The sequence below is a fragment of the Numenius arquata genome, chromosome 20 (genome assembly GCF_964106895.1).
Source record: "Numenius arquata chromosome 20, bNumArq3.hap1.1, whole genome shotgun sequence".
In the NCBI taxonomy this organism is placed as follows: domain Eukaryota; kingdom Metazoa; phylum Chordata; class Aves; order Charadriiformes; family Scolopacidae; genus Numenius; species Numenius arquata.
Genome location: NC_133595.1, coordinates 782,171 through 798,769, shown reverse-complemented (window position 1 = coordinate 798,769; position 16,599 = coordinate 782,171). Strand labels below are relative to the sequence as shown.

At 56.3% G+C, this 16,599-nt stretch overlaps 2 protein-coding genes across 2 annotated transcripts; both read right to left on the bottom strand.

Annotated features, from left to right (window-relative positions):
• Positions 1-3,817: 3,817 nt before the first annotated feature.
• LOC141474030 (claudin-16-like) lies at positions 3,818-6,724 on the bottom strand. Its single transcript, XM_074161710.1, has 5 exons — positions 6,611-6,724; positions 6,187-6,289; positions 4,844-5,008; positions 4,499-4,690; positions 3,818-3,909 (listed from the first exon to the last, which is right to left on the bottom strand). Exons 1-5 carry the CDS (start codon positions 6,722-6,724, stop codon positions 3,818-3,820), a joined length of 666 nt encoding a protein of 221 aa, XP_074017811.1.
• Positions 6,725-11,423: 4,699 nt separating this feature from the next.
• On the bottom strand, positions 11,424-15,607 carry CLDN19 (claudin 19). The gene is made up of 5 exons (XM_074161709.1): positions 15,385-15,607; positions 13,885-14,049; positions 13,567-13,654; positions 12,973-13,119; positions 11,424-11,475 (listed from the first exon to the last, which is right to left on the bottom strand). Exons 1-5 carry the CDS (start codon positions 15,605-15,607, stop codon positions 11,424-11,426), a joined length of 675 nt encoding a protein of 224 aa, XP_074017810.1.
• Positions 15,608-16,599: the final 992 nt, after the last annotated feature.

The following is a 16,599-nucleotide window of genomic DNA, read 5'->3' as shown; positions in this document are numbered from 1 at the left end:
TAATTACTGGGACTTAATTTTCATTGGTGGAGCCAGTGCCTAGAATACTGTGAATCTGAAAATCTTGGCTGTGCCCAGTAGTTGAGGCTTTGTCCACCCAGAAATAGCAATTCCAGCGGTGCTGGAATGGTGACTGGAAAGTAGCTGGGAGAAACAGGTACGGGGATGTGCTCAGCTCTGGGTGTCTGAGCTGTTACTGCTCGCTCCCGGGGGGGGGGCAGTGAACAGCGTTAAGGCCTCAAGGCATTAATTTCTAGAAAGTTGGCACAGAATTTGCAGGAGTGTCTCGCTGGCCACTTTGTGTCTAACCAAAGTGCTGGAAAAGCTGCTGGGGGTGGCCCTTTTCACAGAGCACAGGGTTCCTGGGGCTGAAGGTGCGGGGGGGGGGGGGTTGCCGCTTGACAGGGCTGCGCGAGGGTCGGTGTTAAAAAAACGCTGTTTTTGTTGCAAGGTGTGACTGGCTGTGACGTGGTGTGTGTTGAGGCTGTCTCTGGACAGGTCTGTTAATTTGGGGATATTTTCACTGCTAGGACTCTTCCCGCTTGTTCTGCTTTTTTTCTGGCACCTTCCGTGTCTGTTCTTGCTCTCTCTCTGTATCTCTCCTCTCGCCAGCGTTCCTATCCCATTCCCACTGTGCCTCACCCATTGCTCCTTGCTGGGAGGGCAGGCAAAGGGAAAGACTCATTCAGGCTCTAGTGGGAGCGGTGAGGAATGGTCCCGGGAATGGGCTGAAGAGGGAATGTGGGAGCTGGGCATGGAGAGTGGCAGCAGCCGCAGGGCTCTCCCAGCTGTGGGAGCTCAGGGACCTGTTCCCCGAGGGCTGGGACCTGCTGGGTCTGTGCTGTGGGTGGGTTACTGCAATCCTCAGCGTTTCCTGTGCGCTGGGTGCAAACCTTTGTTTTATCCCGGTGTTCATCCCAACGGTTAACACAAGCTGGATGAATTCTTAATATTGTGGGCTTCGGAGAAACACCGAGATGGCACTTGGTTGCTTTTTCTGTCTGTTGATAGTACTGGAGAGTATAAATTGTGGTTCCTGTGGTCTGGGCGGTGGTTACTGAAGCCACAGGTAGAGATCTGCTCTCGGCCGTCTCCTGAAGATCCTGAGTTGCCCTCGTGCCTTCCAGGGCTTGGCTCGGGGTTTGCAGAGGTGGCCCCTCGGCCCCACCTGGGCCGCCCTCCCTGGGAGCCGGGGACAAAGCAGAGGCCAGTGCAGGGAGAGGTGTGGGCAGGATTCCCTTGGGTTTAAATCTATCTTTCTGGAGCTGTTTGTATTTGTTTTGGGTGGAAGAAGGTGGTTTTGGCCGCTGGAAGTGGGCCGATGGCGGGAGTGCGGTGGGGCTGGTGGAAGGGCTGTAGTTGATGAGGGTTTTCCGTGGGTGCGGACGTCACCTCTGTGAGAATTGGTGAATTGCTGCGGAGTCTCCACAGCCCAAACACCCGCGAAACCCTCCCACACCTGCCTGATCGTCCCTTTTTCCTTTTTTTTCCTCTCTTTCAGTTTAGTCATCAAAGAAAAGACTTAAGAAATGAAGAAGAAAAGAAAATGAAATTCCAGCAATAAGAAATGAACAAAAGAATTGGAACTGAAGACCTTAAGTGCTTGCTTTTTGCTGTTGACCAGATTACTAGAACTATCTGCATTATCTATGCAGCATGGGGTTTTTATTATTTTTACCTAAAGAAGTCTCCTTTTGGAAACGATAAACACGTTTTTTAAAAGCCTGTTTTTTCTCAATATACCTTTAAAGGTTTTTAAATTGTTTCATATCTGGTCAAGTTGAGATTTTTAAGAACCTCATTTTTAATTTGTATGAAATATACACCTGATTTTTTCAAGTCAAACTGCAAGCATCTGTTAATAAAGGTCTTAAAGAATTACCTCGTGTGTTCGGTCATTTTAAACCCACTGTGGGGCGAAAGGGCTTAAGTTAAATGTTCCTAAAAGGGTTTTTTGGGGAGAAAAAGTGACTTGATTTATTTTTTCAGCAAAGAGGCCTGGCGGGCTGGGCTCCCCAGGGGCAGCCCTCCCTCTGGGGAGGGTTGGGGAGCCCAGAGCCCCGTCAGGGGGTGACAGACTCCTGCTGTCCCTGCGTTGACACGTCTCACGGCCGCTGTCACGCCCGGGCGAAGGAGCAGGGAAAGCGACCCCGCAGCGTGGGGCTGGCGGGCGCTGGGGCCGCTTCTCTAATAACACCCATTATAAATGACCGCTGATGAAGGTGACTGCCATCCAGGAGCTCCTGGGGGGGGAATATCTTCTGGCAGCTTTTGCGAGCTCTCCCTTCTGTGCACTAACGAGCCCCGCCCCCGAGTCACGCAAATACTGCTCTTTTTAATTGTTCTCTCATGTCCTCAAGTGCTAGACCTTAAATGCGCTGGGCCCTCCGGTTTTGCTCACTAAATACCTCCCAGCGGGCTTGTCCTCTGGACGTGTGCTCCCTGGGGGGAAAACTAATAGCCTTTCAAAGAAACTTCTAGTAATTTAATAAACGTGCCCGTGCTGTGTGGTGCCCGGCAGTTGGCCGGGGGTGGTTCTGCCTTGCACCCGAAGCTGCAATAAAGCACCAGTTTTGCTGCCTTTTGGCTTTGTGCGAGACCAGAACTTATGTCCCCAGCCCCCCCTGGGGACGGGGGGCTCGGGGGACCATCCGGGGTGTGGGTGTCCCCAGCCTGTCTGGACTACGACAGGGACACTGCACGGCTCCTCTGCGTCTTCCCCTTGCAGGGACTCCAGCCCAGTGGCTGCTCAGGCCGGGGCTCGCTCTGCTGCCTTTTGGGGTCACAGCCCGTGTTGGGGGGCTCTTCCCAGTGTCCCCGTTGGGTGGAAAATGAGGGAATAAGGAAAAAAAAAACAATATTCAGCATTTGGGGGGGGAGTTGGTGGTGGCTTGGGGTTGTGTTTTGTGTTTGTAATGGTTTGCAAGTGAAGAAGGATAATAATTCTCTTGGGAAACAGAGTCCCCTTTTCATGTAGAATTAAAAATCTACTTAGATCTGGGGAAGGAATTCTTTACCCTGAGGGTGGTGAGAGCCTGGCCCAGGTTGCCCCGAGAAGCTGTGGCTGCCCCATCCCTGGAGGGGTTCAAGGCCAGGTTGGAGGGGGCTTTGAGGGACCTGGTGTGGTGGGAGGTGTCCCTGCCCAGGGCAGGGGGTGGCACTGGATGGGCTTTAATGTCCTTTCCAACCCAAACCATTCTGTGATTCTATGAACTCTGCAGGTGGAGCACCTCCATCAGGCTTCAGACTGACCCACCTCCTGGTTCCTGACGTGTACGGCTGCACCGTTCCTCCCCCGATAACCCCGTGATGACAAGAAATGCTCTGGGTTACAAGCTTTACCCCGTTTTTAACTGCAGACCCCGTGTTGCCACGTTTCCGAGCCCGGGGGCGGGTGGTTTCCAGCAGGTGCCGGGGTGACGGGGGCCACCAGCCACGAGGAGTCAGTGTTGCCTTGTGCAGAAACGCCTTTCCACTGAACTGCAAAGCATCCGTGTCGGAGGAGCTCCTTTGCCCTCATTGTCCCAACGGCTTCCTCAGGGGACTTGGGGGTACCTTTTCTTAAAGCAACACTTTTCTGGGGCTTATTTTCATGAAAACCGTCTGGAAGTGGGGAAAACCCCCTCCTCTGGGGGTGACTTCTGCAGAACTTGCTTTTCTGCAGCTGCTGATGCCCCAGCTCGCGGGGACCCTGCGACCAGAGCCGTAAAGCAATGGTGGAGATGCCCCCAGTACAGGTGATGGTGCTTTAATGGGGTCAGACTGGGGGAAAAATCGCGTCCCGTGGCAAGCTGGGTGCGGGAGGTGCCGGCGCCCGTCACACGCGGGAGTCCATGGCGTACATCTTGCTGGTGGCCGTTCGGCCCCGGGGCTGGGGAAGTCTCTGGGGTTGCCAACGGCCACTGGTGTCTGCCAGGAAAGAGCTGGTGTTGGGTCACGGCCGGGGATAGCGGGGGGGGGGGTCAAGGGGGGTGACACGGCATGGGGACGTGGCAGGAGAAGTGGACCTGGACAGCCAGCGCTGTGGGGTGGACTTCCACCCCATGGGACCAGGCATAAAGGCTGGAGATGACACTGGTGAGGCATCACCTGCCCTGGTGGTGGGACGGCCAGATTTCCACCGGCTTGTGGCCACCGGCTCAGGCTTTGGCTGGTCACAGAGATACAGCTCCAGCACGGCCACTGCTTTGGGTAGACATCAGCACACCTTCACCAGGACCCGGAGGTCCCACAGATGTGGATGGAGCCTTTAGGCACCCTCTCCGTGCCCTGACTGGGCTTACGGGGTCCTCACTCAGCTTGGTCCGGCCTGGCGTGACCCAGCCTCCCCCCCACGGTGCACAGGCTGGACATGAAGGGGTTCCCCTTGGTTTGGCTGGACCCTGTGAGACGTTCCCGCACCCTCTGAGCTGCTCCTTCACCCCACGTACATCCCTGCAGGACAAAAAGCTACAGGAGGTGGGGTGGGGTGGGGTGGGGTGGGATGGGGCAGACTGACCTGTGCAGGCGTAGAGGCAGCAGGTCAGCAGGATGGACGCCACGAAGCAGCCCATCGAGCCAGCCATCCCCAGCCAGCACGACCACCCGAAGTCGTAGTGGACTCCCAGGAAGATGTTGTGTGACACCAGCATGGCCCTCTCCACGTAGACGTCCACCGCGTACCACACAGAGCCCACCAGACCCAGGATGCCTAGGAGGAACAGGTCTGGTGAAGAAAGAATGATACGCCCCCCTGATGGTCCTCAAGACTTCTCTGAGGGGGTGCCCTGAGCTCCTGGAATCCTCCCCCATTCCCTGAGGGACACAAGGTCCATCTGCCCCCTGAGCTCTCCCAGACACACACCCCCAACACAGAGGATGACACCGGCCCCATAGCACATCTTCCGTTTGACACGAGGCTCTTCCTTGAGGAACTTGATGCAGTCCAGTCCAAGCAGCAACGTAGCCAAAGCCAGGCCAGCCAGGAGGTCTGCGGTGATCAGCAGCGTCCGTGTCACCACGATCTTCACTGGGCAGGGAAGGGGAAAAAAGAAACAGAAAGGGGACTTCTGGGGAATGGTCGGAGGAACAGGTCTCCCCACTCCAGATTGCTGCCTGTGTCCCTGCTGGAGTCATCCAGGCCACCAGTTGGCATGTCCATAGGAGATGTCTACACTGGGAGCCACCAACCCCCTGCCGGCCGTGTGCCATAGGCAGGGTGCTCACCAGCCGCATCTGAAACCTTGCAGCTGGACTCAATGAGTTCGTTATTTTACCAGCTCAGGAAACCAAACAACCTAAGGTGCATCAGTCAGCACCTGGGATGTGGTCACCTACTCGAGACCTTCTTGCACAGCCTTGGACAGAAGATGCTGCTGCCCAGACTGTCTGTTTTTCCCTCCAGGTTGTGTAGCCGGTGGTTTGAACAGCAAGTCTTGACTTGGCAGGGAAAAATACGAGAGCTGGCAGGGTTCACGTCACCAGCCGTGCGCTGGGACTGCTCCCTACAGAGCTTGTTCCCCAGAGCAGCACAACGGGGCCTTTCAGGTCATCGAGTCCAACCATCAACCCAACACTGCCAAACCCACCACTGACCCATGTCCCTCAGCACCACGTCTGCCCGGCTTTTAAATCCCTCCAGGGATGGTGATTCCACCACTGCCCCGGGCAGCTCATTCCAAAGCTTGACAACCCTTTCTACACTTAGTCCATGCTGACTTCTTGTTCCCTTCTCCACTCTGTGTTGTCCCGTGTCATCACCCTACCCAAGGGTTCTCCTGTGCAGGAGATGTGCCCCGTGCAGGTCAGGAGAAGTCTCCGTACCACAATATGACTGTCCGTGAGCTGAGGACGCAAGTCCTTGGCCAGTGGGAATGGTCCTCACCCCTACATGCAGCATCAGTGGGGTTGCAGTTCCCACTGTGCAAGGGGGACAGGAGCCGTGCTCTGTGGGACAAAACACCTTTGTTGTGAGGTGGCACAGCCTCATGGCCTCTCTCCCGCTTGGTGACCCCACAGCAGAGCTGACTGAACCATGGGTGGCTGTCGAGGCCGTGCTGATGAGGCAGGAGACCGAGGGAAGCCCTGGGCTGCTTTGCTGACTGAGGAAGGTCAGCTCTTTGCAACCAGGATCATCTTCCCGGAAAGGGAAGAGGGACAACTCTCAGCTGTAAACTTAAAACACGCCTCCAGGCCATGCCAGCTTACCAGGGTGGTCAGCCAAAATGGAGTCATACTGGTCACAGGTCCTGACCCCGTCCTGCATGTTGGTGACACACTCCCTCCAAAGCCCCCGGCATTTGTGGCTCACCTGGAAGCAGGAGAAAGACACTTGAGCAAAAAGCACCCCAGGTCCCCAGGGTTATCCCAGCCCAGCCAGGCAGATCTTCAGGCTCCCACCACCACAGCTGGACATGTCCTGGTGACTCCCCACCCGTACCCTGTTCTCTGTCTCCTCCTTCTGCTCCAGCATTTCCTTATCTCTCTAATCCTCCAGTCCTCCAACTCATGCAGAAAGCAGCGGGCTTGTCCCACCATGTTCCCTTTCCAAGCCCGTGGAGACATGGTGCAACCCCATGGATGTCAAGGCACCCACCTTTATCCTAACCTTGAAGCTGGTTGCTCTGCTCACCTCCAAGCTGTCATCAGCGTTCACCATCCAGCAGTCGGTGCACGTGGCAAGGAGCAGGAAGAGGGTTGAGAGAAGAGCAAGACTGAACGCTGTCATCTGCAAGGCTGCGCTCATGGGGTCACCTGCAAGGGCACAGAGACATCTGCCACCTCTGCTCTGGCCACTTCCCAGGTACCTGATCCACCGAGGGCGAAGTGCCCTCTGGGCAGGGTGTCCTCTGGATCCCTGTGAGTCATCTGGGACCCATCTCATGGTCCTCAGTGCTGCTGCTCTATCACCCTTAGCCAAAGTTGGGCCACCAGGGTGGCATGTAGACGTGGCCTTCAGAGATACATTGATTCTGCTGTGGAGACATACCCATTTTTGGTTGCTCTCTAGATGTCCTCTCTTCCAAATAGACCATCTGAAGTTGCTAACCATTAGTACCTGCTCTTTGGGAATCAAGAAACATTGGCAAACAACTCCTGTTGTCAAAGCCTGTGATCCGAGTGCGTGTCTCCTGATATCCTGAGCTTTTCTTGATGCCTCCATCCCTGCATCCATGTGATTTGGTGGGAAGATCACCTGCCTTTTCTTGCTTTTTGTTTGAAGAAAAGCAATGAAGTGTTGAAACATCCAGGCTGGAGCACAAGTGTCCCTTGGACATGCCCTAATCTCAAGCTGCAAGTCCAAAGAAAGCATCTCCCATTACAGAGGTGGATGAGGCTGCTGGAGCTTGATGTGGGTGCCCATGGGTGCTGCCGAGGCTTTCCAAAGACCAGAGGGGATGAGATCATCTGTTTTCCATCCTTTCCAGGCATGGAGGGACCTTGCAGAGAGGGGACCTGTGCCCAAGGTGTGGAGCAGAGGACATCATATCTCCAAAGGCTGGACATGAATCCCTCTTTGTTGTGTTTCGCAACCCAAGATGCTAAATATTTTAGTGCCTGAAGTTGCAACCACTTCGACGGCCCTTTGGGCAAGGAGGTTCCCATGAGTGCGTTAATTAATGAGACCAGATGGGTCTCTGAGCTGCATGGGTTAATTGTCGTGGGATGACGACTCTTCACCACGGCAGAGTGTGTGACCTTCAGGCAGACGCTGCCCAGCCTGGCGCGGCACAGGCCTCCCCGCGGGGCAGAGGTGGGAAGGAGGGTCGCAGTCCCCACACCCGGCGTCCAACATCTCCCACCACATCCCTCCTGGGACAGCGCTGGGAGCAGAGGTACCACCCACCCTCTCTCTTCCAGCAGCTCCACCAGCTTCACTCTGAGAGAGTACGTAATTAACAGGCAGTCTCTTAGACCCCAATTTACAAGGTTTTTTTAATTTCCAAGGCTCCCTTCTGAGCTAAATCTCCATAACATTTTTTTCCGCTAGACCCTGGCTGTTTTGGAGCCTTTGAAGAAAATCTCTTCAGCCATTTGAGCAAGAAGAAGGAGCGGAGAGGAGAGGAGAGGAGAGGAGAGGAGAGGAGAGGAGAGGTCCTTAACCTCACAAAAAACCAGCTCTGGACCCTTTTAGGAACCAAAAGGGGCTCGGGGGGAGCGTTACCTTCACTGCAGGCTCATTCTTGCTGGGGTGGGACGATGGCAAAAGCTCTTTGTTGCTGACGGCTGGGGCTGGGGACGTGGGTGTCGAGGGCTGATGGGACGAGATGCTGACCCCCCTGATGGAGTCGGGGAATGCAGCACCTGCCGGAGCCTGGGCCGGGCTATTTAAGGTGTTTCCAAGGCGCTTCAGGTGGGCTTTGCGCTCCACAACGTGATGGGCATCCCTGCGGTTACAACGGTAATAGGTTGGAAAGGGAGCCTCCCCAAAAAATACCACGTGGGGAAACCTGTGGGGACCCGCTGGGAACACTCCCCAGGCGGGGGACTCTGTGTCCCAGGCGAATATCCCACATTTTTTAATTAGACCTTTTAATTACTGCCCAGGGGTAAGTGGCCCAAGACATGTTGAGTCCCCAGGACTGGTGCAAGGGAACCCGAGAGGTGGAGGTGGCTGGGGAAAGAAGCTAAAATCCAAGGAGGATAATTAAATCCTTTGGCCAGGCATGTAGCCAATAATTAGGACTTTTTTTTTTTTTTTTTCCCCTATTAAATGGAAAACAAGCGACAACGAGTGCAGTGGTGGTGGCTCGGGTCATGTGTCCCTCAGCCCCCCAGTGGGGTTTGTGTGACCCTGGAAAGCGGTGCCTGCACCCTCTCCTCCTCGACCCATGGAAAACACACCCAACTTTCCATCTCAAGGGTTATATTTAAGAGACGCTCTTGGGTTTTTTCAGGTTTGTTTTGGGTTTTGTTGGGTTTTTTTCCCCTCTGGATAATCCTCCGGAGCACTGAACTGTGGGGGTTTTGGCAACGCACCGGGATCTTGGCAAACCCTCCAGGTTCGGCCCCGCAGAAGCACCAGGTGCCCGACGTGCGCGATTGTTGTGGCTTTACTTTGGATTATCCTGTTTTCCCGGGATTTTGGCACATGGTGGCGAGGCCAATGCTTGGGCACGTAGCGGTGAATTAGTGCTGGAAACACCCGGGAGGGTTTGAGTACCTTCATTTCCCAACGTTTACAGCTCAGGAATTTATGGCACTAAGACATCCGTGATACAGGTAAAATACTGGTGTGGCCCCAAGCAATACAGAACTGCCGCCGCGTGTCCTGGCGACACCTATAAAATAGGTTTATTTTTATTTTCTGCTCATCTAAACAGTCAGTTTCTTGTATATCGAACCAACCCGCCTTGTCCACCCTCAGTTTAAACTTTTTGGAGGGTTGAGAAGATACAGGCAGAGGAGCGGATCTATCAGCCGTTGTATAATTAAGATCATCTCCCTGGTTAATGAAGGAGAAAATCAGATCTTGTGTCTCACTGGGTTTGGAAAACCCCCGTGTTAAAAAAACCAGTGCTGACAGGAGCCCCAAACCTTTGTGTTTTAGCACAGGTTGTGCAGGAGAAACCTGCTGTAGCTGGAAGGAAAAAAAAAGAAAAAAAAAAAGAAAGAAAGATATTTCTTTGATGGGACCATCTCATAGAGGTGGAGAGGACTCCATGGATGCTGTTGGGGCAGGCCAGCAAATAAAAATATGACTAAAAATGACTAAAAATGACATGGAATAAAACCAGGGATGGCTCAGAGGCGTGAGAAAAGCACCTGTGTGCGTGGAGGGGCTGCAGCCCCTGGCCAAGGGCAGCGCTGCCACAGGAACATCTTTGGGCTAAACATACCACGGGGTGCTGAGATGGGTTTAAAAACTATTTTAATCATTTTATTTATTTATTTATTTTTAAAGAAAAAAAAGTGATCCCCCCCCTCCCCCCTCCCCCTTATTCCCATGGAATTTCAGTGCCGTGGTGAGATTTGCCGCGATCTCAGCATCTGGGGTGTCATTTTCCCTTTCCCTTCATTTCTGCCTATTTAAAAATGAACATTCTTTCCCGGGGTTTTGGGGGCAAGCAAGAGGCGTGGCCCCAAACCTAAGTATTGTTCATCATCCTGATTTTATTAAATAAGTGTGTTTGGGGGGGAGGAGGGAACCCCATGTTTTGGCCCGGATGGGACGAGGACAGAGGCAGATCCCACGTAGCGCAGGGAACCCGGCGTCCCGTTCCTGGATTTTATCCCGCTTTGCCCCGTGCAAAACACACGAGGGATTGTCCGAAGGACAGTGGGGACCTTTATACCCCCAGACATGTTATCGCTGCTCAGCTATTTTCCCACCCACCCCACTTTGATGTACTTCCAGCCTGGGCGTCCGTCCCCAGGGAGCCCTGGGGTGACCCGTGGAGATGTCACGGGAGCCACCGAGGACCCCAAATCCCTGGTTTGGGAGACGGGATGGGGGGTGTTTATGGACCAGGTGCTGTGGACAGGATGAGGATGCTGAGATAGGACACTGCTGTGCAAAAACCTGGGTGGAGAGCATCATCCTGCAAGGAAAACCAGGCACAGCATCACAGGGGGATCCTGCCCCACCACAGGGAAAGCACAAATCAGCTTCAATTAGCAAATTGCCTAATTAGGCCCAAGCCAGCTCTGAATTCGTGGGAAATGGGAGAAAATAAGGGAGAGCCCAGCTCTGCGGGACCGTAAGAGGGGCAAGAAGAGGAGGCTGCTGGTGGCATTTCAGCCTCGGGAAGAGCCCTGCAGAGGGGCACGTCCCTGCGGCACAGGGCACCTGGGCTTTTCCTGGGGCTCAGCCTTAAGGAAAGCAATTTTTAAGGCCACATCCCCTCCTCTGAGAACAACGTGTGGCAAAAGACTCGAGGTATTCAGCACCTGCCCAGGAGGGCAAAAGCCATTCCGTGTCAGGGGACATCTCCTGCCTGGACCACGCCGCAGACGATGCTCTGAGGCAGCAAGGCCCTCGCAGGACACCGGCCCGGATTTGGAACTTGGGGGGTGGTGGAGGGGGGGAGAACAAAGAGAACGATTTGAGAAAGATGCCCATGACGGGAACTATTTTAATACCACTGAGTCACAATTTTTAGTACAAACACTCGGCAAAAAAAAAAAAAATGCATTGAAAAATCCCAACCCACCCCATTCCCACGGCCAGGCACCCCATCGAAAAGTTAATGCAATTTTACATTAAAAGAATAAAAAAACCCCATTCTTCTACACAACGCTGTGCTCTTGATATAAAAACACCTTTTTTGATTGCTTTTTTTTTTTGTGTGTTTTTTTTGGTTTTTTTTTTTTTGTTTGTTTGTTTTTTAAAGCACGACTTTCCTTTTCAATCCTCACTGCCGTAGCTTTGGGTGTGTATTTTTGGAGGGGGAACCCCAGAAGTTGGGGTTCAGCCAACCAAGCACCTGCTGGGTGAAGACAGACTATAAGCACTGATCTCCCCTGACGGGTGAAGAAGACATTTTTACAGGGGGGCTGCGATTTAAAAGAGAAAGAAGCTGTTAGTCCTGCGTGAGAGAGAGAAATCAACACCCACCCCCCCAACCCCCACCCCCCCAGGGCAAAAATGGCATCGCTCCCCCTCCAGCACGGCCCAGCGCCCAAAGCAGCGCGTGGGAATCAAATAAAATAGAGGGAAGTGAAAAAAATGGACGAAAATGAAAAAAATAGAGGAAAATGAAATGAGATAGAGTGAAATGGAATAAGATGATAGAGTGAAATGGAATAAAATAGAGCAAAATGGAATAAAATAGAGTAAAGCGAAATACAGCAGAGCGAAATAAAATTTAAAAAAATCAGCTACTTCAGCTAATTAACAAAAATTTAAAATAATAATAAAAAAAAATATATATAATCAAGCTCTTTGGGTCGTTTCCCACAGGTTAGCACATAGCGCATGCAATACAGAAGGACGGATGGAGGTACGGGGGTGATTTTGGGGGGATTTACGGGTGAAATCGGAGCGATGGCGGCGGTTGCAGAGCGGTTAGTAGCGGCGGAGAGGAGGTACACGGCGGTGGGGGCAATTAGCACGTCGGGGCAATTATCACGTCGGCGTTTGAAGACTTCAGCGCCCGCTCCAGGGGATCCTGTTGGGGGGGGGGGGGGGGGAGGGGAAAGAGGGATTTGGACACAGCGGGGAGGCATCAAAATTCACGGCTCCGTCCATCTGCTGCCCGAAATAGCTGGGGCCGGGCACCAGAAATAAAAACAAACCCGGGCTTTGTGTTCAAAACCCCCTTTTTGCCTGGTTTAATTTTGCCCAACGCCATTTATTCTCCAGCTTAACAAGGCCACATACTTGTGCCTGGAGAGAAATAAGGCCGGGGCAGATTTTTAGCTGGCACAGCTCAGCTGGAGCCCCGGCCACTGGGCTCAGATCGAGACTTAATAATAATTAAAAAATAATAAGTGTTGCATTTTGGGTAGCAACGAGGTGGGGGGGGGGGGGATGCTTGCACCCCGAAAGCATCCCTCTGGTAAAAGCGGGGCTCAGGGATGCTCCAGCCCTGGCTCTGCTGGAGGTTTCCCTGGCTCTCCCAGCTTCATCCCGGGGAAACGGGGCTCCGGTTCGGCTCCTCGCCCGCTGCCGAGCACCGGGATGCGGGATGCAGAGGCGGGGAGGGGCTGGGGGGGGGTGTCACAGCACAAAGCACCTCTGTGCAGCACACCCCCGCGGCACCCCCTCGCTCCGCAGCATCCGCGTGATGGTCCGGCCACCCACGGTCCCGGCCACCCCGGGGAGGGGCTGGGGGGAGCCTGGCAGTGACGGATACGGGAGCCATGACCCCCAAACCCCCTACTTTAAAGAATAGTGCTGAAAACGGTGCAAAAACCTGGAAGATGATGAGGAGAAAGGTCTCACGGGGCATCCAGGGACCAGGCGGGGTGGGAGCGTCGGGGTCTTGACTGGTTTTGGGTGGGAGGGGGGGCGCTGGGCGGTGGGAGGGCAGGGGTAGGGGTCAGACGTACTCCCGAGCCGTGGAAGGCTGCGACTGCCGGTAGTACTGCTGTCCTCGTCGCTCCTTGGGGGGGCAGGAGCAGCACAGGAGGGACCCCCCCAGCACGGTGAGGCTGGCGGCCCCCCAGCCGATGAAGAGAGCCGAGCCGAATTCATACCTGCGGTGACAGACAGAGGGGAGCATCAGGGAGGGGGGGCAGAAGGGGCAGAGGTGCACGCTGAGGGGAGGACGCCGTGGGCACAAGGAGGCTGGTGGCCCGACGGGGCTACGGGCGACGTCGTGGCAGATGTTGGTTCTTCTCCTCTTTGGGAAGCCCCGTCTTTCACCTCGGCCACATCCAGCTACTCATCTTCCCCGGGCCGAGACTCCCCGAGAGCTCTCACTCTGTCCCAGCGCAAAGTCATCGGTGGTACCGACCAAAGCTTTAGCGTTGGGGAGATCTGCAACGTGGCAGCTGTGGGGTGGCACGGGTCCCATCCCGTGTGGGACGTCCCATCTGCCTACCACCCCACGCGTTGCCGAAACCGGCCAGGGAAGGTCCCATGGGAAGCACAGGGACAAGCTGGGATTTGGATAAAGAGCATCCCCCGAGCCGGGAGCTTACCTGGCGTTGATGGGGACGGTGCTCTCTCTGAAGAACTCGTAGGTGACCTGCGTTGCGTACAGGGACACGGCGGCCAACGTGCACAGACCTGGACATAGGACCATAGAAGGGTTTCGGTTGGAGAGGACCTTCAAAGGTCACCTAGTCCAAACCCCTGCCATGAACAGGGACATCTTCAACTAGACATCAACCGTTGAACATCAGCAACACCCAGCCCATCACCACACCAGCTCCTCACCCTTTCTTCCATCAAACAGCTTTTAAAAGGTGTTTGAGGTCTTCTACATCAGAGAGGTGTGAGGGCTGGGGCTGACTTACCGCAGAGGATGAAGAGGACACCACCGGCAACAGCGATGCGGCTCTTGGTCACGGGGTCTTCTTCACCGACTTTGGTGCATTTCATGCCCACCACGCTCACAATGATGCCGAAAAAGCCCAGGAGAAGAGAAATCACCATGAGAGCCCGGGAGGTCTGGATGTGAACTGCGGGGCGGGGGAAGAGAAGCCGCTCGCCAACGTGTGCTTTCGGCCAGAGCCGGTCTCCGGGAAAGCAAGGTCACCCCGGCCCACGCTGGGGATGAACCTGTCCTTAACCCTGTCCTTGCCGCGTGGCCCCGTGTCACCCCTTCCCCACACGGCTGGTGGGGTGACCTCAGCTCAACTCCGGGCACGGCTCCCGATGCCCTCCCCGACCTTCCTCCCTGCCACACTCATCCTCGCCGTGACTTCTCAGGCTGGGAAACACCTTGCTCGCAGTGGCTCTGCAGCCCTCAGGTGCCACGGGGGTGACGTACAGCCCCGTGGGTTGCCACGTCCCCATGGGGCACTGCTGGTCCCCACACACGATGCCCACCCGGGAGACAAAACCCACGGGGGCCGGGGGGGGTCTCAGACTCACAAAGGGGCTCAAGCCCGTGGGGACCAGAGGGGGCCAGACTGGGGGGCGGGGGGGGGAGGCTTAGACTCACACAGTGGTTTAGATCAGTGGGGGGGGGGCAAAGAGGGCTCAGAGCCTTTTGAGGGGGGCTCAGGCACAATAGAGGGGCTCAGACCCATGGCTGGGGGAGGGTGTCTCAGATCCATATGGGGGGCTCAGACCTATGGGGGGGGGGTGTCAAACCCATAGAGGGGCTCAGATCCATATTGGGGGAGTTAAACCCACAGAGAGGCTCAGACTCACATTGGGGGGGGGGGGTCAGCTCCATATAGGAGGGATCAAACTGACAGAGGGGCTCAGCTCCATATTGGGGGCAATCAAACCCACGGAGGGGCTCAGCTCCATTGGGGGGGGGGATTAAACCCACAGAGGGGCTCAGAGCCATATTGGGGGGGGTCAGACCCATATGGGGGGGGCTCAAACCCACGGGGGGCGGGGCTGAGATCCATACGGGGGCGGTCAAACCCATGGAGGGGCTCAGCTCCGTATGGGGGGGGGTCAGACCCATAGCGGGGGGAGGGGGTCAAACCCACAGAGCGGCTCAGATCCATATGGGGGGTCAGACCGATATCGGGGGGAGGGGGTCAAACCCACAGAGCGGCTCAGATCCATACGGGGGGGGCGGGGGGTCAGACCCATATGGGGGGGGGGGGGGTCTCAAACCCATGGAGGGGCTCAGATCCATACGGGGGGAGCTCAGACCCATATGGGGAGAGTTAAACCCACAGAGGGGCTCGGACCTGCAGGGGGGGCAAGGGCAGCTCAGACCCACGGGGAGGGGGCTGTATCCCACGGAAGGAAGCCGGACTCACACACACACACACACACACCCACACCCACACACACACACACCCCCACCCCCCACCGCCCCCGGTACCCACCGTCGAGGGAGAGGAGCGAGTCGTGGAGGCGGCACTGGACCTGCCCGGTGCTCTGGGCGGCGCAGCTCATCCACAGCCCCTCGTGAAGCCCCACGGCGGTGATGATGGCGTCCCCGGCGTAGGAGCTCTGCCTCCACTGCGGCAGCACGGCGGCCGCCAGCGCCGCCACCCACCCGCCCAGCGCCGCCAGGTACCCGGCCAGCTCCCGCGCCCCGCCGCCCATCGCCGCGCCGAGCCCGCACGCCCCGCGGGACACGCCCCTCCCGCCACGCCCCGGTTGGCCACGCCCCGCGACCACGCCCCGCGACCACGCCCCCACCGGGCACGCCCCTGGGGGGGGTGTGGAAGGAGGGAAAAAACCGCTGGAGGGGGGGATGAGGAGGGGTCTGGAGGGGGGTGCGGGAGGATTTGGGGGCTGAGACTGGGGTCCTGAGTGGGAGATTTGGGGACGGGGGGAAGATTTGGGGGCGGGGGAAGGAGGTTTGGGGGTCGGAGACGGGATTTGGGTCCCGAGTGGCAGATTTGGGGCCAGAGGGGGCGAGGGATTTGGGGCTGGGGGGAGGAAGATTGGGGTCCTGAGTGGGAGATTTGGGGGCTGTGAGGGGGTCTGGAGGGGGGTGCGGGAGGATTTGGGGGTTGGGATTGGGGTCCTGAGTGGGAGATTTGGGGGCTGTGGGGGGGGGATTTGGGTCCCGAGTGGGGAGATTTAGGGCCCAAGGAGGCAAGGGATTTGGGGCTGGGGGGAGGAAGATTGGGGTCCTGAGTGGGAGACTGGGGACCGAGGGGGGGAGATCTGGGGGTGCAGGAGGGAGATTTGGGGGTCGGGGGGCAGGATTTGGGTCCTGAGTGGGAGATTTGGGGCTGGGGGGGAGATTTGCGGGCAGGGGAAGGAGATTTGGGGCCAGAGAGGTTGAGGGATTTGGGGCTGGGGGAAGGAAGATTGGGGTCCTGAGGGGGGGAGATTTGAGGCCAAGAGGGGGAGATTTGGGGGCTGGGGGTGGGATTTGGGTCCTGAGTGGGAGATTGGGGGTCGGGAGGGGGCAAGGAGGGCCTGAGGGAAGTGGGGGCTGTACGGGATGTGGAGGGGTCCGGAAGGGGATGTGGGGTCCTGGGTTATGGGAGGATTTGGGGCCAGGAGGGGAATTGGGGGCCTGAGTGGGAGATTGAGGGACTGGGGGGAGGGGGAGATTGGGGGGCAGGAGGGAGGTGGATTGG

What these genes read in the sequence shown, in the direction of transcription:
- LOC141474030 (XM_074161710.1), bottom strand. Translation starts at nt 6,724, where the DNA reads ATGAGCGCAGCCTTGCAGATGACAGCGTTCAGTCTTGCTCTTCTCTCA. An exon ending in TGTCATCCTCTGTGTTGGGG is followed by an intron (nt 4,691 to 4,843) that starts GTGTGTGTCTGG and finishes TGTTCCTCCTAG; the next exon opens with GCATCCTGGGTCTGGTGGGC. An exon ending in CTGCCTCTACGCCTGCACAG is followed by an intron (nt 3,910 to 4,498) that starts GTCAGTCTGCCC and finishes CTTTCCTGGCAG; the next exon opens with ACACCAGTGGCCGTTGGCAA.
- CLDN19 (XM_074161709.1), bottom strand. Translation starts at nt 15,607, where the DNA reads ATGGGCGGCGGGGCGCGGGAGCTGGCCGGGTACCTGGCGGCGCTGGGC. An exon ending in CTCGCTCCTCTCCCTCGACG is followed by an intron (nt 14,050 to 15,384) that starts GTGGGTACCGGG and finishes CCCGCCCCGCAG; the next exon opens with TTCACATCCAGACCTCCCGG. An exon ending in CAGCCTTCCACGGCTCGGGA is followed by an intron (nt 11,476 to 12,972) that starts GTACGTCTGACC and finishes TTTAAATCGCAG; the next exon opens with CCCCCCTGTAAAAATGTCTT.